We start from the raw sequence: 25,349 nt of genomic DNA, 5'->3' as shown, positions 1-25,349 counted from the left end.
GAGCTGCATACCTTGAGGGCCCTGGGTTAGCTGCCCTTACTCTGCACAACTCATTCCACACAGGAGGAGAAAGAGGGAAAATGCCTGGCTCAGGCTGATCAGTGAGGAGTGGCTTGGCAAGACTTGAAGCCTCCTGCTTGAGCCAGGTGGTTTCGAGCAGTGGCGAGAACGGATTTGGAGCAGATGGATGTGCTTTCCATCGATGGCGCCACCACGCATCAGCTGTGATATTGAGCAGGGTCCTGAGCTTTGTTTGAGCTTTGTTTCCATCTATAAAATTGGTGCTGTACCACCTGTTAGTGCTACTGTGAGTACTGATGTAACTTTTGTAAATTGCCTGGCACAGCATTTCCCTTTCCTATTGACCTCTACTCCTGATGTGCACTTTACAATGGCAGGAATCAATTCCTGTGACACTCACCCTTGGGGGCAGATAAAACTGGTTCCTGAATCAGCCAAGCTGGGGGCTTGCTGGGTAGACTTGTTGAGCTGCCCATCCCAAGACCACAGCAAAGTGACCCTTGCCTTATTGTGGACTGCCTGCTGGGGAACCCACACCAGAACAGATGGTGCTAGGCTGTGGACAGCTACAGAAAGGCCAAAGCTGCCCCAGAATTTTTTTTTTAATAGGTCCCACAGAAAGGTTTCTATCTCAGAACCTTGGCAATGACCTTCTTTTGTGTGAATTTGAGGCAAACTTCGAAAAAAACTGTGCATTCATTGATGAGACTAGTTTATTTTTGGCTGCAAATACAACATGAAAAGAGACCACCTCCTGTGTGTTTCATGTAGTTTTAACCTAAAAAATACTTTCTGAACATAAAGTCAAACTTCTTTGTTACTGAGGAAACTGGGACATTGCTTTATCTTCTCTATAGCTTATCACCTTGATCAACATTACTGTCTCTATAACATTGTCTCCTTAAGCCCTGAGCATGAAAGCACTTTGATCATTTTGGCAGATTATGTGGCATCAGGTACCAAATGTTTGTGTTCCTTACAAATTCTTTCGTTGAAGCCCTTACTCCGAATATAATGGGATTTGAAAATGGGGCCTTTGAGAGGTAATTGGGTTTGTATGAGGTTGCAGGGATGGAGCCCCCATGATAGGATTAATACTCTTATAAGGGGATCACAGTATTAGGAATCCTTACTCTGTGAAGATACCAGCAGATGGCTCCCAGCAGTACCAGAAAGAGGGTCTTCACCAAACACAGATCTGCTGGTTTCTTAGCCTCCCAAGCTATGTGAAATACATATAAGCCATTCATCTATGGTTATGTGTTTTAGCAGTAAAAACATTAAATTCTATCTCAAAAGTAAGTCAGATTAGTAGGCCACTAACCAAATAGACCTCTTTTTTTTGACCTGAGCTTAGAATGATGGCACTGACTCATGAGGGGTGGGAGTACAGAAAGAAACAGTCCTACGACTCTTCCTCTTCCGCTTTATCTATTATCAGGATATCTATAACATTATAGATTCCTCTTAATGAGGCTCATTAGGAGGAAAAGGTCCCTGGCTTTTCAGTAAGAATTTTTTTTTTCTGTAGCGACTGGCTTGCTTTTATCTTATGGCTGTCTTGAGTTTCAAGACTGATCAACATTCCTTGTTCCTACATACCAGGAAGGTCTGAACCAAATTTAACACTTAATTTTACATATTTTTTAGAACTTCATGGGATAAATGTTTTGTATTGGTCCAATCTAGATATTTGTTGTTGCCATTAGATAAAGAAGGATACTGTGATAAAATGTACATAGGTGTGCCAGAGGAAGATTATTAAAGTATCCACTTAAAGGCTAGAGGCAACATGGGGGAACCAGAAAAACACGGGAAAGTAATTTTACAATTAAAATGCATACAAGTAAAAAAAATGCATACAAATAGGAGATTCATGAACCAGTCAAGCAACATTTGCATGTTTCTTAAATGTTCACTGGCTTCAATCATAAGAAATCAATTACCATACTGATATATATATATATATATATATATATATATATATATATATATTTTTTTTTTTTTTTGCCACACTGATATTTTAACATTATATTCAGGCAGAGTTTTCTTTCCTTCCTAAGCACTTTGTTTCTCAGTTGTCAAACATGAGAGAGAATGTACAATTTTAAAAATTTATTTCTGAAATACTTTATTCTTTTAATTAGTACACATTATATTAAGTATAGAATTTCCTTAAAAATTAACTCTTAGTTTCACGGTTAGGACACTGATATGAAGAAGAAATCATCTGGCTCTTTTGACTTTTCTTCTACATTTATCCAAGTAGATTCTCATATTAAAGTTCTTCCATGTTATTTCTGTCCAAGTTGTGACAGCTAAAACAAAACAGAGTAATTTTAATCAAAAAAGAAATTTATGCATTCAAACATATTTGTAAACACCTTAAAAATGTATTCTTAAATCATGGTAAAATCCTAGGTTCTCATTTTGTTCACTGCATTTATATAGAGAATAATAAATTTTCACTCAATGTTTACCACCAATTCAAATGTTTAAGTAGATCTTTTAAAACAGAATAATAATAAAGGCTGTCATGGTAAAAAAAAATATCAATATAGGTAGAAATCAACAAATGGAAAACAAAAACTCTGAGAATAAAGTCAGTATTAACTCAGTATGAGATGTAAAGGAAAATATCAGTTGCAGCTTTACTGTTGAGAGTTTACTTCTTCACATAATTAGATATTTCTAGCACATGATTAAAAAAAAAAAAGTTTTTCAGTTCTGGAAGGCTGGATAAACTACTGGCCTAATTCTCCCAGGGATAGCAATCATAAACCTTAAACAAATACAAAAAACCAACTACTGGAAGGCCATGGAGAGCAAGTGAAAGCTGGTAGGTTTGGGAAGAGAACAATTACTTGGAAGGGGAGACTAGCTAGCACTGGCTGAGTTCCCTGGTTCTTTGGCTCTTAGCCTAAAGAACCAGAGTACAGGGAGCAACTAAGTCCTCTGAATATTAGAGGAAATCCTGGAAACGAGAGGGAAAGCGTGAAGGAGCCCTAAATTTTGTGTATAAACTTTTCCTAAACCTGTAGTGAAACCCTGAACCATGCATGAATGAGAGAGACTAAGAAGCAAGATGTGAGCTGCTGCCCAAGAGACAGTTTGACATGTTGAGTCTAACCAAGTTAATTGCCTGCTCAAAGCCCAGATCAGCACTCCAGAGAAACAGAATTTAGTTCCCAAAAAATACATTCACAATGTTTAGGATACAATCTATCTAAAATTAATGTATGAAGGAACAGGAAAATTGGAACCATTCTCTAGGGGTAAAGACAGGAGATACAGTGAGATAGATGATCCATGTGCTGTAATTAAAAAAGACAGGGTTTAAAAGCAGCTATGACAACTATCCTCAGTGAAATAATGGAGAGTATGTTCACAATGAAAAGACAGAAAATCCCAGCAGAGAAATACAAACTCTATTAAAAAACAAAAAACACAAATGAATATTTAAGAACTGGTAAATACAAAATTATTCAAATAGCCAAAAGAAGATAACAAAAGAAAGAGTGAATCTGAAGACAGTACAACTTAAAGTATATACTCTAAAGAACAGAATCAGGGGTACCTGATTGCCTGAGTTGGAATGGCATGCTACTCTTGATCTTGGGGTCCTGAGTTCAAGTCCCAAATTGGGTGTAGAGATTACTTAAATAAGAAAACTTTTAAAAAAATCTTAGACAAAAAACCCCAAACAGAATGCTCAGAGATCTTTGGCATAATATAAAAGGTTGAACATATAGGTGACTGGAGTCCGAAAAGGAGAGGAGAAAATTGGGCATAAAATAATTCAAGAAAGAACAGCTGTACATGGCCTAAATTTGGTGAAGGTACAAACTGACAGAGTCAAGAAGCTCAGCGATTCCCAAATAAGATAAATATACAAGAAGTCATAAATACACAAGAAGTCATATCTATATACACATCCTAACTGCTAAAAACCAAACATAATGAGGAAATCATGAAAAATTTCACATCACATGCAAAATTGTATGAATCTTAATACTGCTGCCTTCCTATCAGAAACAATGGAGAGTATAAGACTGTGAAATAACATCTTTAAAGTTTTGAAAAACTATCAATCCAGATTTCTATATCCAGCAAAAATATTTAAGAATAAAGGTAAAATACATTCTCATATAAAAGAAAATTAAGAGAATTCACTGTTAGTATACCAGAGCTATAATAAATCCTAAAAGTTTTGCAGTCAACAGATGGAAATTAAAATCTACTAGAGGTAGTAGGGATGAAGAACGCTGGAAATCAAATCTGTGTAAATGCAAAGGATTTCCTTATGATACAGATGACCGAAGTGGAAATGATAACACTGTCCACTGTCTTGTGAGGTTAATGACACAGAGATGTAAAATATATCACAATCACAGAAGAGCTGAGGGAATGGGTCTATAGGGTTGCAAGGTTTCTATATTTAATGCAAGTGGCAGTATATTAACTGTAGTTTCTAAACAGTTAAAGATGTATAGATTGTGATCTCTAGAGCAACTGTTAAAATTAATAATGCAGAGCTCAGCTAAAATACAGAAGTGTTCAAATAATACAAAGAAAGGCAGGAAAGGAGGAACAGAGGATGGCCCAACTATTTCAAACTAACAGAAAGCAAACAGTAGGGGCGCCTAAGTGGCTCAGTGGGTTAAAGTCTGTGCCTTCAGCTCAGGTCATGACCCCAGGGTCCTGGGATCGAGCCCCACATCGGGATCTCTGCTCAGTGGGGAGCCTGCTTCCTCCTTTCTCTCTCTCTGCCTGCCTCTCTGCCTACTTGTGATCTCTGTCAAATAAATAAATAAAATCTTAAAAAAAAAAAAACCCACAAACAGTAAAATGCTGGATCTACACATTACTTTGAAATTACTGAAGTTGTAGCAATGAACTGAATAAAGAATGGATAAATGAGTAGGAATCTTATAAAGCAAGTACAGTGAAATGTTAATGGGGAGTGTACCTGTGTTCACTCTACCTTCTTGAACTTTTCTGTATTCCCCTCTCAGTGGGCAACTACATTAAGGTTAAAAATACAAAAAAACACATCCTGAGGATAAGAAAGTTATGCCAGAAAAGGATGGTAGGAAAAGGGCGCTGTTGGGGTTTTTATGGCAGCCCAGGCAAAAACGAGTGAACATCACTGGTTAGACTATGGAGCATTCCCAGTAGTTAGCTTCGACAAAGTTAATTTCTTAGCCCAATTTGTGAGATGGTTGGCAAAGTCAGAAACGTGGACAGTATAAAAGGAAATGGTGAACCGAATTTTGCCTGAGTACACTACTCCACTTTTAATTTTTCTGAATTTATCTTTTCATAGATTTGGGATACTAGAAATAATGTTACTTATCAGAGTTTTCTGTATAGTTGTTCATAGCAAAATCTTGTATTTTTATAGCTCTATGGGTTTTGACTTCAGCTGGCTTAAATGAATATGATGATTCTCTTGCTCTCTTTTGAAAAACATCAACAGCAAGTTATGATTTGTTAAGAGAAACTAACAAGGTGCATTTTACCTGTTTTATGAACTGTGTAGCATTAAAAAGTTCACTGCAGCCATATAAAATGTGTTTGCCTTGTTTCCCCTGTAAAAATAAGAGAAAACTATAAGTAAGTAACAAGTAGTATTTTCAATATTCCTAAGAACAGTGATCAAGGCTAATAAGACTTTTTATTATTCTTTAAGGTTTTCTTCAGGGGTGGAGGCAGCTGTTGATCCTAAAACTAATGGAAAAAAAAGTGGTGAAATGGGAATGTTTTTTGAAAAATGTATTAGAGTACCCTGTTGGTACCATTTATACTGAAAACAGAAGGAATCTGATGACCACCATATTTCACAGGAACAACAACTGTCTACAAAATCCTAGGCCAACACTCTTCCAATGTGGGATCTGTACTACTTGAAGAAAACATTCCTATGGTTTGGTTATGCTGACAGTAGGTTATGCTGACAGTAGGATATGGTACAAATAGCATGAATTGTATCCGCAGTTTCATTTGTGCAATACATTATTTATATATTAATACACTTCATTTTGTAACTCCTTATGAATTTCATTCCTAATTTTGGCAGAATACTGTAACCCAATTATAGCAGTCAAAATGTCTACTGCAGAATTTTGGTAAGTCCTTAATTATTCTATGTATTGTGTACTTCAAGGAAAATTCATTTCTTCTGTAATGTAAAAAGTTTATTCTACAACAAAGCAAATATGGTAATTTGTCAAGAAACAGAATTATGGCTTTGTAATACATCACAAAAAAAGGTTTTTCTCTTGTATCAGCTGTATTAAACATGGTTGGCTCAATAAATGTCCTAGCTGGCCATTTCTGAGAACAAATAAATCAATAGTCACACAGTCACTCTCATTTTTTCAAAATGAGATGTTATGTGCAGCAACCACATAGGGTTGGTCATGTAAGTGGGATTCTTGAGGCTCCACAGGATATACTTACACAAGACATTAATAAAGGTAGAGATCACAGCAAAGGAGGATAAAAAAAGCATAGGAAACATTAGAAGGGTCCAAATATCCCAGGCACAGCTTCCAGGATTCCATCTCAGTAGCATAGGGCGCACTTAATTTTCAATTGTGAACCACCAAGTTACAGTGAAGATAGACACACCCTGGTTGCAGGGGAGCCCCACTCTTGTCTCAGGGGTCTTTTATATCTCTCTGATCATGTAACCAAAATCAGGGTGCATAACCAGGCTCAGTAGCAGAAGAAAACATGACAGAAATTGGGCGCAAATCATCAATATTTACATTTCTATTAAACAGTGGTGACAAACTAGTGCAAGTTGCCCCCAGTCTATCTTGGGCCCTAGCCCAGGACTAGGGCTGACTGACTAGTTAGTACATTACATTCAGTTAGCCAGCTGTCAGCACATGGCTCCCAAGATTCCCAGAGATAAGTAAGCACAGGGTTGAAACGAACTACCTGAGATTAATCCTGTACTATAGGTTTAAACATTGCAGTTTACCAATATTCCTGTAAAAACTTCTCAATTATGCACAAACTTGATACTTCTTTCTTCCATTAAAAACTGAACTTTAAGAAATATACCAGTACCTGGATTCAAGGTAGCAATTATTAACTACATCTAGTTCATTTTCTAGCCAGTCATCTTCCGTCAAGAGCACAATCTGTGGTGGCTTTAAGTTCAATTACTGATACATCTGGTTACCTATTACCAACTTTTTTTTTTTCCTTTGGGGGTCAGCATGCTTTTACTTCCAAATTGCTTTTGGATATCAGCGCATATTATTTCTGCAACTATAAAATGAAACAAAAGGCTACAGGTACACTTATTCAAAGCCTACTGTATACTTTATATATTTGTTCAGAGCACCTATGCAAATGACTGAGTCCCCGAAAACCCTCAAGAGTCTGAATTATTCCTTTTGGAAATTTACCTTATAACTTCAAAATGTCTGATACTATTACTGGAGAATCAGATATTAGAAATTTCTAAACTATACTTTTGCTTTAATAAATATACCTCCACACATAAATGTCTGCTCTCAAAATTAGACAAAGTAAGAAGATGGTTACTTAGGAGCACATGGGTGGCTCATTCAGCTAAGTGTCTGCCTTTGGGTGAGGTCATGATCCTGGAGTCCTGAGACTGAGCCGAGTCAGGATCCCGACTCAGCCCAGGGCTTGCTTCTCCCTCTGCTCATCTTCCCTACTAGAGTGCTCTCTCAAATTAGTAAGATCTTTAAAAAAATAAAAATAAAAAAGGAAGATGGTTGTTTGTATGATGAAGGATTGACTACCAGTTTCATTTCACAGCTGGTTCTACTGGTATGTTCAGAAGGTCAATGTCCATGCATTTTTTTCTAGTACATTTCATGTGTAAGGCAGGTATATCTTTGCAGAGATGTGAAAAGCCTTTGTGAAGCATATTGATTTGGGGGCTACCAGAGTGTCATTTATCTAACCACTGTTGTGGCAGAGCTAATATGTTCTATGTAACAATCACAAATAATTTTCTTGTATTTTTGGAAGGTTGAGTCTTAGCCTCAGTATATTTGAATTTTTTTTTTAACCTTTTGACCCCTTTCACCCATTTCTCCCACCTACCTCTGGCAACCACAAATCTGTTCTCTAAATCTAAGAGCTTTTAAAATCAATTAATTAATTAATTTTTGGAGAGAGAGAGAACACATGAGCAGAGGGGCAGAGAGAATCTCAAGCACACTGTATGCTGTGTGTAGAGCCCAAAGCAGGGCTCAATCTCATGACCCCGAGATCACGACCTGAGCTGAAACCAAGAGTCGAATGCTTAACTGACTCAGCCACGCAGGTGCCCCATGAGTTTCTTTTTCTTTTTTTTTTAAATGAGTCCACATATAAGAGAAACAGTATGGGGTTTGTCTTTCTTATTTCACTTAGGATAATGCCTCCTCCATCCATGCATGTTGTCACAAATGGCAAGATTTCATTCTTTTTTATGGCACATACGCATGCACAATTTCTTTACCATTCATCTATCAATGGATATTTAAGTTGTTTCCATATCTTGGCTCCTGTAAACAATGCTGCAGTGACTATGAGGGTACACATATCTTCTCCAGCTAGTGTTTTTGTTTTCTTCACATAAATACTCAGAAGTCGAATTGCTGGATGGTAGTTCTATTTTTACTTTTTTGAGGAAACTCCATGCTGTTTTCCATAGTGGCTGCACCAATTTACATTCCCACCAACGATGCATGAGGGTTTCCCTTCCTCTGTGTGGTTGACACATTTGTTATTTATTTATTTATTTATTTGATAGGGGGATAGTCATTTTAACAGGTATGAGGTGAATTTCATTGTGGTTTTCACTTACATTTCCCTGATGATTAATGATGCTGACCATCTTTTCATCTGTCTGTTGGCCATATGTACGTCTTGTTTGGAAAAGAATGTTCAGGTCCTCTGCACTTTTTTTTTCTTTTTAAAAGATTTTATTTATTTGACAGAGATCACAAGTAGGCAGAGAGGCAGGCAGAGAGAGAGGAAGGGAAGCAGGCTCCCTGCTGAGCAGAGAGCCCGGCGCAGGGCTCTCTGAGATCATGACCTGAGCCGAAGGCAGAGGCTTTAACCCACTGAGCCACCCAGGTGCCCCTCCTCTGCAAATTTTTAATTGGATTATTTTCTGGTGTTGAGTTGTATAAGTTCTTTGTATATTCTGGATATTAATCCCTTGTCAGATACATTATTTGCAAACATATTTTCCTACTCAGTAGGCTGCCTATTCCTTTTGTTGATGGTTTCCGTTGCTGTGGAGAAACTTTTTACTATGATGTAATCTCATTTATTTTTCCTTTTGTTGCTTTGGCTTTTGGTGTCAGATTAAAAAGATCACTGCTAAGACCTATGTCAGTCACGGAATTGACTGCTTGTTTTCTTCTATGAGTTTTATGATTTCAGGTCTTATGTTCAAATCCTTAATCCATTTTGAGCTAATTTGTGTGTATAGTATAAAATAGAGATCGATTTCACTTTATTCTTTTACACGTGGCTGTCTAGTTTTCCTAGCACCATTTATTGAAGAGAATGTCCTGTGCCCCACTGTACATTCCTGACATCTTTGTTGTAAATTAATGTACCATATGTTGTATGGGTTTATTTCTGGGCTTTCAGTTCTCTTCCACTGATATATGTGATTGTTTTTATGCTAGTACCATACTGTTTTATTACCACAGCTTTGTAATACAGTTTGAAATTAGAAGATGTGATGCCCCCAGCTTTATTCTTCTTTCTCAAGATTGCTTTGGCTATTAATGGTCTTCTGTGGCTTCTGACAAATTTAGGATTGTTTATTTTATTTCTGTGAAAAAGTGCCACTGGAATTTTGTCAGGGATTACAATGAACCAATCAACAGGTTTGGAGTATGGACACTTCAACAATATTGATTCTTTCAATCATGAACACAGAATATCTCTATGTCTTCAGTGGCTTGTAGTTTACAATAAACATGCCTTTCATTAAATTTATTCCTAGGTACTTAATTTTTTTAAATGTGACTGTAAATGGGACTGTTTTCTTGATTTATCTGATAGTTTATTAGTGTATAGAAATGCAACAGCTATCTGGGTATTATTTTTATATCTTGCAACTGTACTGAGTTCTGACAGTTTTTGATAGTCCCTGGTATTTTCTCTATATGTCATCTGCTAATAGTGACATGAGTTTTAACTTTCTTTCCAATTTGGATGCCTTTTCTTTCTTATTCTTGCCTAATTCATACTACATGCAAAATTTACTCAAAATGGATCAATGATCTACATCTAAGAGTGAAAAGGTTTTTCTTTTCTTTTAGAAGTCTTTTCAAGACCTTAGATTTGACAAAGGACTCCTAGATATGACACCAAAAGCATGAGCAACAATACAAATTGGATTTCAAAAAAATTAGAAAAAAACTCTTGTACTTTAAAAAACACCATCTAAAAGTGCAAAGGTAACCTAAGGAATGGGAGAAAATATTTGTAAATCACATATCTGATAAGGGTCTTGTTTCCAGATTATATAAGGTACTCTTAAAACTCAATAATAAAAGGGCAGAATACCTAAATTTTTAAATGGGCAACAATCTGAATAGACATTTCTCCAAAGAAGAGAGAGAAATTACCAATAAGTAATGAAAATATGCTTCACATCCTAAGTAATCAGGGAAATGAAAATCAAAACCACACTGAGATACCACCTCACTCCCACTAGGATAGTCAGAATCAAAAAGTCCAATAACAAGTGCTGGTGATGACGTGGAGAAGTCAAAATCTTCATACACTGCTTCCGTGAATGCAGAATGGTGCAGTCTGTTTGGAAAACAGTCTAGCAATTCCTGAAACACTTAATCATATAAGTTACAGTGATCCAGGAATTCCACTCCTAGGTATACACCTAAGATAAATGAAAACATATATTTACACATAGTGACAATAGCCTATGACCTTTGGTTCCAGGTGGACAGCAACTGGTTTCATCCAGAATAGACAATCATTTTGGATTTGGGTTTGTACATCTGGTTATTGCAGCAAACACCTTTAACACTCTATTAGAAGCCTCAGCAGAAAGCATTTCATTTTGGGCTCTTTTTATATTTTACTTGACAAACCCATTTTGCTATGGGTGCAGTTCATTAAGAGTGCTAAGAAGCCTCATATACAACAGACTGACTTACATACCTCACCAGACACAAAGTAGCAGACTGACTAAAAACTGGAACAGACATTTAGACACGTTTCCTAAACTGAACACCTGTCCTGCCGAGACAGAGTAGCTTGTATGATGGAATGTGTGTTAAAATGTAGCAGGCATACAACTATACAGGAGAATCAACAGGGGATAGATTTTTAAGATACTGCAGGAAGAATAAGGGAGAGATGAAGAGGGTAATAACATAGGAACTAACAAAAATTTATTCTGCATTTCTAAAACTGTTTTTTTCTCTATGTGATCCTGTAATACAGGGACATGGATTAATTCCAAACATGACACCAAAATACTACCTCTAAATCTGTCTGAGGCATGATGGAAAGGGCTGTTTCTACTTTTTGCCTGTCTAAACTGGGATTAACAGGTGGACCAGACAGTCCTATAAGCTTGCACTTACCCAACCCTACCCAGGAATGGACCAAGGGGAAAGCGTTCTCACACTGCTGCCTGCCTTATCCATCAGTCACCTTCCTGAATCTGACCGTCTTCTAAACCTGGGGTCAAATTCTAAGAAAAATGACTGACGCATGGAAAGAATGAAATTTTGGACTCTCCGAAAAGGAGCCAATAAGTGAATAACACAAAAGGGAAAAGGTAACATTATCTCTGTACCTTGTAAGAGGCCAGGAGCAAGAGTAATACTATGAGCTATCCTTACATGCCTACATGTTTTGCAGAAAACTGCCTCCTTCATTTGAAACTGAAGGTCCAAGATGGGTTCCAGTTCAAAAGACTGAATTTGCAGTTACCCATATTGTAGGTCCTGATGATGCCAATAACATCTTGGGGATAGACACTTGCAATAATTCTAATCCTTTTTCTTTTACACTTTCTCATTTCATAGGTTTGATGTATTTTCTAAGATCCCTCTGCAGAGGCAAAATTAGGATACTACTGCCACTAAAATGTATACAAAATAATTTGTTCAACAACAGAGCTGAAGACCACAGTGTAGCTGTTACCCTAAGTAATGATCTGTTAAAGGTGCTTGGATATGGGAACTTAAAATATCTACTACATGCCTGACCGGTCATAGTATCATGTGCTCTACTACCTATGTTTTTGTGGGTAGAGGATAATAATCAGGGGAAAAAAAATACTTAGTAAACTGTAATTAAGTAAAGGATAAAGGGCTTACATACCTATTGCTGATAGTTTGATGTTCTTCTGATCAAAGTGACTGATCAGAGAAAAAACTAGATTTAGTTAATTATCAATTACTTGTTACAAAGAATCAACTTACTAAAACATTTCACAAAATTAAAAATTCTGTAGTAGAAAGAGATGAGTAGTCAAGCTTATACATGATTAAAAACAAGTTTGCAGTAAAATATTTGGTAGACTGCAATGTTTCTTCAAAATTATGCTTGTAAAATCTCAACCTTTTTAAAGCCTTACATAACATAGGACACAAGGAATGATCATTATTTAATGTAATTCTGTTGCCCCTACATTTTAAACGGTGTTTTCCTCTTGAAGTTACACCCTCTCCTTCATATACTTTTGCACAGTTGTCTGTCATTCCCTGCTGCTATGAGCTTCAAGTGGTCTCTGAATATTTAAAGTCAAATTAAGATAGCTTCCAAGTACATTGCATCAATAAGATACATTATTTTCCAGATTAACTACAATTTTAGGCTAGAAACGTGACAGGAATTGGAAAACAATGAGCTTACAGGCATTTCCCCTTTATGAGGACTTTTAGCCTACGACCAGGAAAGGGGGTATGTAAGAGTCAGAAGAGCCATCAGAGAATGCTAGTATGCTGAAGACAAAGAACAACTGTGAAACATCAAAGGATTAAAGAATAAAAAGGCCAACATGTACCTTTATATAGTCAACAAGATTTTGGTATTCAATGTAGTTGCCTCCTCCCACTACAAAAACAATTGCCTAAAAATGCAGACAAAAAAAAAAAAAAAAAGGTAAGTTGAAAGAAACAGTATTTTACCTTTTAACCAACATGGTTTTTAGTTCAAAGCATTATTATACAAATTACATAAAAAAATTACAAACTAGCAAAAGGTCACATCCTAAGCACCTAATGCTACTTCAATTAAAAAGAAATTTGTTTCTAAAAAGTGTAAAGAGGAAAGTAAATCTCATTCTTCAGTTAAGTAATAGCAAGTAAATCTAAAGGGCTTCCTCCAAAAGCCTTTTTAAAAATTTAAGGTTATTTATTGTAGGTAGGAAAAACGAAACTTGGCATATAATTTCCAAAACGTTCTTTACTAATTTTTGTTAAGAAGCTTCTTGTATTTCAAATGAAAACAGAGTCATGGTTATCTTCACAAAAGTTTGGAAGCCAATTTTAGAAACGAGTTCCACACATAAAAAACTTTTACCATAGTCTTAGACTTCTTTTTCATGAATTACCTAATTTTGTGTCCCTTTTTAAAAAGATTTTTACTTAAATTCCAGTTAGTTACTATACAGTATAGTATTAGATTCAAGTGTATAATACAGGGATTCAACAGTTCCATAAACATCAGGCGCTCTTTGTAGCAAGTGTACTCCTTAATCCCAGTCCCCCAACCCACATCCCCTCTTGTAACCATTAGCCTGTTCTCTATAGTTAAGACTGTTTCTTGGTTTGTCTCTTTTTTCTCCATGCTCATTTGTTTTGTTTGTTAATTCTACATATGAGTGAAATCATAAGGTATGTCTCTCTCCGGCTTATTTCACTTAGTATAATATACTCTAGCTCTATCCATGTTGTTGCAAATGTCAAGATTTTGTTCTTTTTATGGCTAATAGTCCACTGTAAAAATACATCTTCTGTACCCAGTCATCAGTCAATGGACACTTACATGAAAAGATGCTCAATCAGCATCACTCATCATCAGGGAAATACAAATCAAAACCACCATGAGATACCACTTCACACTTGTTAGAATGGCTAAAATCAACAACACAAAAAACAACAGGTGTTGGGGAGGATGTGGAGTAAGAGGAACCCTCTTCCACTGCTGGTGGGAATACAAACTGGTGCAGCCACTGTGGAAAACAGTATGGTGTTTCCTTAAAAAGTTAAAAGAACTACCTTACAATCCAACAATCATACTACTTTGTATTTACCCAAAAGAGACAAAATACTAATTCAAAGGGATACATGCACACCAATGTTTATAGCAGCACTGTCTGCCATAGCCAACTATAGAAACTGCCCAAGTATCCATTGGCTGTATCATTTATTTTTAGCTTAAACTATTCTAAGTTGTTTTATAAATCAGGAAAAGATGGTTACTAATTTGGTTATACAGAACTGGATTTATAAAAATTACCATACAGTAATTTTAATAAAGCCATATTTAAGATGAAGAAATTCTTCAAGACTGCTTGGTAATCTTCCTTCTGTTTTAGAGACAGAATTTTTATACAGAACTTACCTCCTGGAATGGATTTTTGTTCCTTGGAACTGAGCTGCAACAAAGAAAAATGTTGGTGAAAATTTCACTGAAGGCTTTCACTATAGATAAAAGAAGTAGGGGAAACACACGTGCACACACAATTAGATATGGATTACAGTTCTTCCCCCTTCACTTTCTTTGAGACAGGGTCCTTTAGTTCTGTGTACCCAAATAGTGAACTGGGATGCAGAGGAATATGAAGTACATGTGTCAGTATCTAAAAGGGAGTACGGCAATCTGTTAACTTTAAAATAAAATCTAAGAGAAAACTGGAAGGGAGAAGGAAACACTAAGCAGCAGCTCTCAGAAGGAATAAGCTAAGTTGATAAAATATATTTTAGTGGTAAATTATATGAGATTTTACTATATTCAACATAATTTTACAGTTTGTCAGTATCTACATCTGTGGAAAAAACTATAAATGCATGTATGGGAAGTAACAGGAGGAGATGGGGGGATAAAGGAGAAATGTGCATTTTGTTGTAGCTTATTTCTTTGTATTTCTATATACCACTATATATTATTATATGTATTGGCCTCATATTTATATACTTAAAATATATTTTAAAAATACTTATTTGGTGTCCAAGAGATCTTTTAATAAAGATATTTTTCAATGCTTGTGTGAATCACATATCTTTGTTTTGGTGCTAAAACAGGCTATACAAAGAGAACTTAGGTTTTCCTCACAAGCAATTTTTTAAAAATCTCAATGAAGAGAAGAGTGCTATTACACCGTCCTTAATTACTGAAAGGCCAATTTCACAGCTTTATCATCGTTTCATCATTTCTATGGCCTGTCTGAATGAATTCTCCAAAGAAAGGGCCAGAAGCCCACTCGACTTCAACACCTCATCAGCGATTAACCTCCTTCCAGAGTGCTTTAGGTTCCTCTAAGAGTACACATAGAATAAGGAGAGATTTAAATAGCACAGTATTATTAATAATCAAGGTTAATTGTGATGAAATAACTCAGAAGAAGGCAAAGAAGTTTCTAAGAAGCAAAATACGCCTACTTGTTAGCCATATGCAAATATAAGGATAAAACATAAGCCGGAGAATATCAAGACAGGAAAAGAGTTGTAAATTCACTATCTTAAAGTATACAAATCAGTGGGTTTTACTATATTTACAGAGTTGTACAACTGTCACCACTAACTTCAGAACATTTTTCACCACTCTCAAAAGAAGCCCCAAACTCCTCATCTGTCACCCCTCATTCTCTCCCTTCCAGAATATATTGTCAAATTCTCCTTTGCCAGCTGCAGCTGCTCTTAGCAGCTTCTTTCTCAACTTTAGCAATATTTCTGTAAAGAAAATAACCTTTTAAGTTACAGTATAATCTAACAATCAACTATCTAGTACTAGATTGTCTGTTCTATTGATAAAGATAAAAGCTTAGGATAAAGCAGAGACAAAAGTTCTAAAGATCCCAAACATAAAATGTAGGCCAGAAACCAGCTTCATCCAAGTCTAGGTGAGAAAGAAGATCATTCTAAGAAGGTTTTTTTCCCCTCCTATTTAGGCCTATTCTTTATGTCTTGTAGGCTATTTTTCATACTCCCATGAAGTAAATCCTGAAAAATGATATCCACAGTGAAGCAAACAAGAACATTACCACACCATGTTTGTTATAGAGAAATTTATCTGTAGAATGTTTCACTGCCATAAAGAACTATTTACAATAATCTATGGGGGCTTAGCTCTTATGGGCCAGTTAAATAAAAATAACAACTGGTATCCAACATAAAGTTCCCGTCTTTGCTTTGGTTCAGTAAGAATGTTCATTTAAATACACATCCAAATTCCCCTCCCCCAAACAGTCTGTATTACTGCCATCTCGTCATAAAAAAACAAAAACAAAACAACAAGCCCAATGTATTTTTTTGGTGTGTGAGTATATACACTTGAAAAGAACCGAATGTCAAGTAAGATTAGCAGTGATTATCTCTAGGTAATAGGATTATATATTTTGTTTACTTACCAGTTTTCTACATAGTTTGAATTTTTTAATAAGCAATTACTGATTTGTAACAAAAATTATTTCCATTCTTAGCCGGTGGGAAGACCTACAAACCAATTACACAAGTCAAGAGCTGCTTACCTGTCATTGCCCCGCAGCATTTTGGGATCAAAGTATCTATAGTCATCAGTTTCCTATTAAAAAAACAAAACAAAACAAAAAAACTTGATTTCTCTGTAGAAAGTTCCTGTTTGGCTTTGAATATGTTATTAAATTAAGCTATTAATCTGGTAGGTTAATTAAATAAATCTGTGTCACCACCACTACTACTAACAGAGCACTTACTACATGTTAAACATTATTCTAAATCCTTTAGATGAAATTACTCACTTAAATCCCCATAACATCTATGAGGTAGTTATTGTTACCTGTTTTTTTCAGATGGGCAAAGTGAGGTACAGAGGAGTTATCTAAATTTCCTAAGGTCATAACTAGTAAGTATGGGAAGTACAGGATTTGAACCCAAGTAGCCTAGTTTCAATGCCCAAGCTCTTAACCACAATACTATACTACACTAATATTGCTATACTGTCTTGAAAATATACCCATTTTATAAACCAATATAATTATTTTTTGTTTCTGTTTTAGAATTTTATTATATGTCTATGATTTTACTGAATACACAGAATAACCTAATACAGGTTCATAATCTCTATTATTTGAAACATTTGGAGTTAGATGTATTCTGGCATCTTGAATTTAAAAAGTTTTTAGATGGTATCATGCATGAACGATACAGTGTGACATTCCCAGTTATGGGAGTGCAGGTATACAAAATCCTTCAGTTTTCAGAACTTTGTAGATTTCTGACGTTGTGCATAAGGAGTTATGGAATCTCTCAACTGGAGACTAGCGTCTAAATAGTAAAGGATCTGCAAAGTACTGCTTTACTGCTAGCAGTGTAACCGCTCCCTAATCTCTGCCTCCCTCTCCTTCTGCAACACAGTCAGCCGAAGCAGACTGTGGCTTGCTGGAGCACAGATGGCTCGATGCAAACCTGCTGATGACAAACCATGCATTGGTTGCCACCACCTAGTGCTGTACTCAGTGTGGACAGTGCCTAACCAATCACAAAACTCTCAGTGCACTCAAGAGTAGCATCAGAACCCTTCAGCACATTGCTCCAGGAAACCATTACCAACCAGAGTTACAAGGCGAAACCCATCTGATATTTCTGTAATTCCCTTTTAACTTATCCAGTCGAGACAAATCAAAAGGGAACACCTACTAAGTGGTAAAAATGCATCTAGAATTAGGTTATAGCATTTTCAGGCCTTTGAGATAAGATGCACTGAAGATTACTAGGCAGATCTAACTTAGTCCGCTTTGCTAAGCTCTTAAATATTTTGCTAATCTCTCTTTAATGCCTCCAAATCAAGTTGTCTATCTGGGAACAGGAAAAGGATAAGAGAAAGTGCAGGTAACTGCCTCATCTAGCAGATGGATAAAGAAATGCTTTTAAAGCAGAAAAAATTTACTCTTTCTAGTTAAAAAACATCTGTAGTAATGTGTTTTCAGTTATACAGTTAGAGTTACCAGTTAACTAATAAAGGAACTTACATAATCTGGAGAAACATTAGAATAAGAACCATAATTTAGCCATCCATGTGCCTATGACAAGTATTGTGGAACACATGTGTATGCTGGAATGAGCAGTAAGCAGAAATATAGGAATAGTAGGTTTTTGGTTCCAATTCTGCTATTAAAAATAGTGTGACTTGGGAGAAGTCATTTAATATCTCTTGGTTTCCTCTCCCCCACTGTTTAAATAACTTCTAATGTTTCTTTAAACTCTAAAGCTCTGTGATTCCATGAAAAGCATGTTTCTTGGCCTCATCAATATAGCACAGTGCTAAAAAATGTGGCCTGCCCAGCTCTGCCATTTATTAACTTTGTGTCCTTGGGCAACTTAATTAACTTTATTGTGCAAAGTTTTCTCACCCATATAATGAAAATAACAATAAAACGGTATTTTTGGGGGGTACCTGGGTGGCTCAGTGGGTTAAGCCTTGGCCTTTGGCTCAGGTCATGATCTCAGGGTCCTGGGATCGAGTCCTGCATCCGGCTTTCTGCCTGGCAGGGAGCCTGCTTCCTCCTCTCTCTCCACCTCCCTCTTTGCCTACTTGTGATTTCTCTCCATCAAATAAATAAATTAAAAAACAACAACAAAAAACCCCAAAATAACAACAAAAAAATCCAATATTTTTTGTAGAAGGTTCTAATAAAAACTAAATGTGAAAAATGTTGTGAATGGTTCCTGACACATAAAAAGTATGTAATAAAAATGAGCTTTCATCTTTATTACTATCATTATTCATTATGTCAACTTCAAAATTAGGGACAATAACAAAATATCCTAAATTTCCTTAACCCCGTGTGTATTTGGCATCTAAAATTCTTCATTTATTTATATTTTTAATCTTAATAGTGTTTGGGACAGTATCTCCCACAAATTCAAAGTTTATTATGAAGCAGTATTCTCTAAGATAATTAGTTATAAATGTATACTTCTCTTAAGCTTTCAGGCTTTTCAAGAACTATGTCTTTGTACATTCCAGGATGTTTCAAGGAAATCTATTGTTACACTACACTGTATACCATTTTCTGTGTATAAATTTCTAGACTGAAGAATCCAACCCTTTTTAGCTTATCATTCTAGAACATCCTCTCATTCCTTTCATAATCGTAATTGTCCCCCTTGGGGATGTTTTACTACACTCTTTGTTTTCACATGGGCAGATTTTTAAGTATGTTTATTTGTTAATTTAATGTTATTATCATGTTTCAACAATTACAAAAAGTGACATATTTATCTCAAGATTCTGTTCCATCTTTCTTAGCATGGGATCTTAAGCCTTGCTGCCAAAATCCCCAGAGACCCAGATCCACCCAAACTAGGGTTCTGATGCTGCCTTTCTTGATTCTCGACTCGTGATAACCACTTTCTATTCGCCGTAATAACAGGATGACCTGTTGTATGAAACGGACGGTGACGACCTTCACATTCCTTTCTTGAATTGTGAAGATAGCTTGGAAAGCCAGTAGATGCTAACAATATTTACCCATTTCTCTATTCATCCAACAATTTCTCCCTCTCAATTTACTTTTCAGGCCAAGACTTCTGTGCCATCTGAACACATACACTGTGTACTCCTCTCCTAATTTTCATAAAGTTAAGTTGGTCTGGTATTCCTTATACTACACCAGCTGATGCCCACTAGTTCTTTGTCATTTACTGAAGCTTGCTCCTTAGGATGTTTTACTATATAGAGAATACAATCTGCAATTAATTTCAATGAGAGCTGGCCAGAACAGTTAGAGCAGCTGAGAAAACCAATTCTCATTAACTGTGATAATGGCTAACAAGGCTCTTTGAGAACATGGACTCTTTCCTTTATGTAGTCTGCTGTGATTAAGCCCACAATGAGCTCAGATTTTACTGCTTTTCATGTACCGAGTTTGATATGTTCATGAACTTGTAAGTACACCGTTAGATGCTACTCACAGGATTTGACTTCATCTCCATGAGATTGTCTAAAATACGAGTAACAGGTAGATTCTGTGGAAGAGATAAGTATTTTGTTAAATATCAGAAGAAAAACCGAAGGTTTTCTCTATTAAAAAAAAAACAGGTGAATCATTCCAGTTAAGTATGCTTACTTTTCCATTAAACACATTCTAAAACTAAGTATTCTGTGAATGGTGACATAGATGTAAATACCCCTGGCACTACTCAAGTTTCCAGAAAAAAAATATAATTCTAAATCAAAAGGTCCTTTTGATGTGAAAGTGTAACCAGGTTTTAATACAAATACATGTTTGGGATTTTTACTCTGTTGGAATGTTTGCTTTTTAATATGACCAATTGCAAACTTTTGATCAAATAAGAATCCCATTTTTTCCCCTATTTCCTTTGTGCAGGTAGTAAGAGCTTCTTTAGAAACAGAGTAACTTAGAGTTTGAAAATGTATGAGATTAAAGAACCTCAAGAGTCTTTCATTTCTGATGTATATTCTTCTGAGCCAAAAGGATACTTGTGCTCTTTGAAAAACGGGGAAATGGATACATAAATTTTATTGACCATTTTTGTTTTGCCTGGGATAAATTCCAAATTTCCAATGACATACTGCACTGTCTTCTTACAGAAGAAATTCCATTCTGAAGGTGAAATGTGTAACACTGGTGTTGGCAGAAGACTGCCTCTTGACATGCTTATATGCCTTGGGATAAGAAACAGTATTGCAACATTTCAATCTACTTTTGCCTTATGTTGAACATAAGACATGAAGTACAGAAACTTTACTAAATATTAAGCTTATTCAAAATGCATTCCTACTGGGATGGTATTCTGCCTACTCTGAACTGATATTTCCTTTGTAAACTGTGCAGGATGTTCTATAAAGAATATTTTGTATCTCAGAGACTTCCTACAACAAAGACAACATTAAATCTGATTATTTAAATAAATGTAGATAAAACATTAGTATTTTACAAGAGTTTTGCTCTCTTTAGGTTATAAAACACATTATTTTTACTAAAATGGACTACCACTAGAGAAAATGCTGCTTTGGCCAGATAGAAAATATGAATTTTTTTTTAAATTTCTCTAAGTTAGCAAATAAAACCTTTTAATATAATCTTAGCCAAGTAAAATTAAAGCTATTTCATTATTTCCTGAAATCTGTGTTGGCCAGAAACTTTTTAATATAAACAAAAGCACCCAAGGTTCAATCTAACTGAATGTACTTCCTGAAATCTATTATTTGGAATTGAACAAAATAGCACAGCTCAAAATTTTACCCTGGAAGTTTGGTTTCAAATAAAACTGAGTTTGTACATCTAGGAATAAGTCTAAACCATGACTTTCTCTGAAGAATGACAGGGGGCAGATTTACATCTATAAAAATGTTTTATCCCAAAGAAATAACTACAGTTATATATTTGTTCCAAGTAACATTAACAAACGATGAAGTACTTTGCAAAATAAAAGGAGGGAATAATTTTTAAAGACATCTGGAGAAAGAATACATTAAAATTATAAGATTTTACTAAAATCAATTTTATACCAATTTCTCCATTTACTACAGCTCTCCATTGAGCTCCCTGAATTGCACTACTAGATCCGTGCCATGGAGAAAAATTCAGAAAAGATGTTATATAATGATAAAGCTCTAAGAGTCATATTATTTTTATATTTGTGACAATAATTGAAAATTTGAATATATCAACGTGTTACGATAAATCCTCATGGAGTATAAAAATGAGATTTTTCTAAAAGGTACAACTAAATTTTGCTTTGTATTTTATAGCAATACAAAATAGGTATCTGCAATTCCTAACGACAAGCCTGCTAGTGAACAGGTCATTAAATAATGCAAGAAAAACTTCTTTCTAGCAGAATAATCCCAAACTTCATGAGCCCAGGGACAGTTCTTTATGTTTCTGTCTGGTCTTTATAACCACATAACACCCAAAGAATCAGCTACCACTGCTGCACCATAGGATATTCGCATAACCAGAGATTTAAGGAAAACTTCAAGGGTAGAGAATGATAAAGGTTCATAATGTTGTTAAAGGCATAAGAGTACTTCAGAAAACAACTTCTGAGATCCTTGTCACCAACTAATGCACTACCTAGCTTTTGTTCTTTACTTAAATGAAGACGTGAACTGAGTTAATCATTAAATCAATATTTTTGAGAGAGAGTTAGCAAGAATGGGGGTGGAGGGTGGGCAGGGAGTGGCAGAGGGAGAGGGAAAGAGAAGAGAAAATCCTAAGCAGGCTCCATGCCCAGCATGGAGCCTGAGCTTGACGTGGCACTCGACCTCACAACCCTGAGATCATGACCTAAGCCAAATGAAGAGTCAGACACTTAACCCACTAAGCCACCCAGTTAATCATTTAAAAGTTTTTTGTTTCTTTTTTTTTTTCTTGAGAGAGATGGGGATGGGGCAGGGAAGGGCAAAGGAGAGAGAGAATCTTAAGGCGGCTCCATGCCCAGCCTGATGCAGGGCTCCATCTCACAATCCTGAGATCATGACCTGAGCTAAAATTGAGGGTTGGACACAAATGACTGAGCCATTCAGGTGCCCCCCAAAATCAATTTTATATTAGTAATTTATATACAAGACTAATCAACTTTTGAAAAAAAACTAAACTGTGGCAGCTAAACACTAACAGAACAAAACTATAAAATTTTCTTTGTTCAACAAATGTTACCTTACTCATCTTTGGAAACAAAAAATTTCTGTAGCTCAATAATTGAGGTATAAATGAAATTTATTCAAATAAAAACCACTCCATTAACTGTTTAAGAAAAATTTCCAAGCATAGTTTTCAATGTTTTTAGAAACTGTTTTAGACAAGAATGTAAAATATTATCATATAGGTCAGCAAATAAATCTTCAGTAGTCAAAAGCCTTATTATAGGGGTGCGTGGGTGGCTCAGTGTGTTAAAGCCTCTGCCTTCAGCTCAGGTCATGATCTCAGGGTCCTGGGATTGAGCCCTGTATTGGGCTCTCTGCTCAGTGGGGAGCCTGCTTCGCCCCCCTCTCTGCCGCCTCTCTGCCTACTTGGGATCTGTCTGTTAAATGAAAAGAAAAAAAAAAAAGCCTTATTATAGACACAGATTTGAAAGACAACTCTCATACACATGAATATCCTAAATTAAAGACCAGTATTTATAAAATCTTCAAATTTCAGATACAAGAACTGGAAATTTTACTTGGAGAAAAAAAATCTATTTCTAAAAAACCCTTATGAGTTTTATGACCATAGTCATGTTGTATGATTTTAGTCACTGGAGAAGTTAAAACAAAAACAATGTTAGTTTTATCAGTGTCATTGCTTAAAAGCAAAACTGAAATGAAATGCAGAGAAATGAAAAAACAATCTAAGAAAAGCAATACAGCTTTATACCCAAAACAGTTAAAAAAATTTTTTTCCCTTTAGTTCTCCTAGAATTAGCTACTTGTTGCCCTATATTGCCATCTGGTCTATGGTGACTATTTCTAACTCTCCCCTTGCAGCCCTGGCATTGGGATGATACTCTGATGCTGAAGTCAGCACTGAGGCTGGGACAACAGTTGCTGCTTCTGATAATCAAAGCCCTAGACAATGAATACTAGTAATGTGGACTTCCTTGAAGAAAATGCTTACCTTGAAGACTGTATTAGCTAAGGAAAGAATAAGATGAAATGTGTGGACATCAGAAAAACAAAGGGAATGAGCAGTTATCAATGATGTAAGGGACAGAAAGCTGTCAGTGAAGTAAGGACAGGAAAAGGGAGGGGGAATAAGACAGATCATCTATTTCCAAAATTTTGAAATTATAAATCAGGGATCTATGAGTGAATCCAATATCCACAACAGTATCTTAAAAATGACGAAATGATAAAATATATTGTGTGTGTGTATAATGATATAGTATATATATATTACATATACAAATGATAAAATATATAGTCCTTTCATTTTGCATTTTTATATGAATAAATAATTTTTATGTGAATAAAAGCTATAAATGAAATAAAAAGATCTATTGTCTAGTTTTCTATGATGCTTCTAAGAGCTTTGTATACTTTGTTTATTGGGCAAGGGAAGTTTTATGCATCACAAGTATCAGTTACCACATAAAACCACCCGAATGATACTCACAGATTTGGAATTTATTTGTGTAATTGTACAAGAATGTGATGAATAATATAGCAAGAAGTTGCATAATTTAGAAGTCTTATTTAATTTTTGCTTATTTGTTAAAATAATCCCTTTTAAAAATGAATAAACAAATAAATTGTAAGCACTGGCAATCAGTAGGTTAAAAAAGAGTCAAGAGTATTACTAGGGGGACCTGGGGGCTCAGTAGGTTAAGCATCTGCTTTCCACTCAGGTTGTAACGCCAGGGGTTCTGGGATAGAGTCCTGCATCGGGCTCCCTGCTCCTTGCCTCTCCCTCTGCCCTTCCCCCAACTCATGCTCTCTCTGTTTCTCTCTCAAATAAATAAAAGCTTTAAAAAATTATTAAACTGACAAAGCCTGCACACATATACACACACAAGGTTGGGAAGGATGTAGAGAAACCAGAGCTACAAGTCACTGCCAGTCAGTAAGTGTATCCTTTCTGGAGGGGAATTTGGTAATATTTATTAAGAACAATGAGAAATGCTCAACCCTTTGATTCCTTAATTCAGCTAGAGGAATTTATCATATGGAAGTAATCAGAGATGAATACTCACCCAGAAAAAAACTAACACTTAAAAATTAGGCATATAACCTTCAGTATACTTATTTTTTTCTTTTTTGAAACAAAAGATCATATTAAACTTTGTTTTTTAATATGGCATTTCTTTTTACTTCATAGTATAAAATGAACTATGCTCTGACCCCCACCCCCAAAATCAATAAATATTTCTCTAATTTGAGCCTGAAGTGTATGTCTTATTAATACACACTTTAAAAAAAGCGACATGGCTCTTCTAGTTGTGGCAGCAGAATATCCTACAGATGGTGATAACTACCAATCATGCCAAATTTTACTATTTCGAAGTACTTTGTTATTTGCAATGTTAAGAAAAGCAAAGGAATTTGAAGTTACAGATGCCAGTTTGTTTTTATACTAAATGAACTTTAAACAAACCAACTTCTGTGTTAACACAATAAAAAATACTTAAGTTGGTCAGTTC

General features: G+C 35.6%; 1 protein-coding gene across 1 annotated transcript in view; it reads right to left on the bottom strand.

Annotated features, from left to right (window-relative positions):
- Positions 1–2,121: 2,121 nt before the first annotated feature.
- SCFD1 (sec1 family domain containing 1) overlaps positions 2,122–25,349 on the bottom strand; it is a 105,760-nt gene continuing 82,532 nt past the window's right edge. Inside the window, 6 exon segments of the mRNA XM_032343997.1 lie at positions 2,122–2,339; positions 5,544–5,612; positions 13,064–13,129; positions 14,626–14,659; positions 16,751–16,803; positions 20,175–20,228. Of these exon segments, the coding sequence (XP_032199888.1) occupies positions 2,316–2,339; positions 5,544–5,612; positions 13,064–13,129; positions 14,626–14,659; positions 16,751–16,803; positions 20,175–20,228 (300 nt within the window). The 3' untranslated portion in view covers positions 2,122–2,315.

The sequence above is a fragment of the Mustela erminea genome, chromosome 5, assembly GCF_009829155.1.
Source record: "Mustela erminea isolate mMusErm1 chromosome 5, mMusErm1.Pri, whole genome shotgun sequence".
Lineage (NCBI taxonomy): Eukaryota > Metazoa > Chordata > Mammalia > Carnivora > Mustelidae > Mustela > Mustela erminea.
This window is presented reverse-complemented; position numbering and strand designations above follow the sequence as displayed.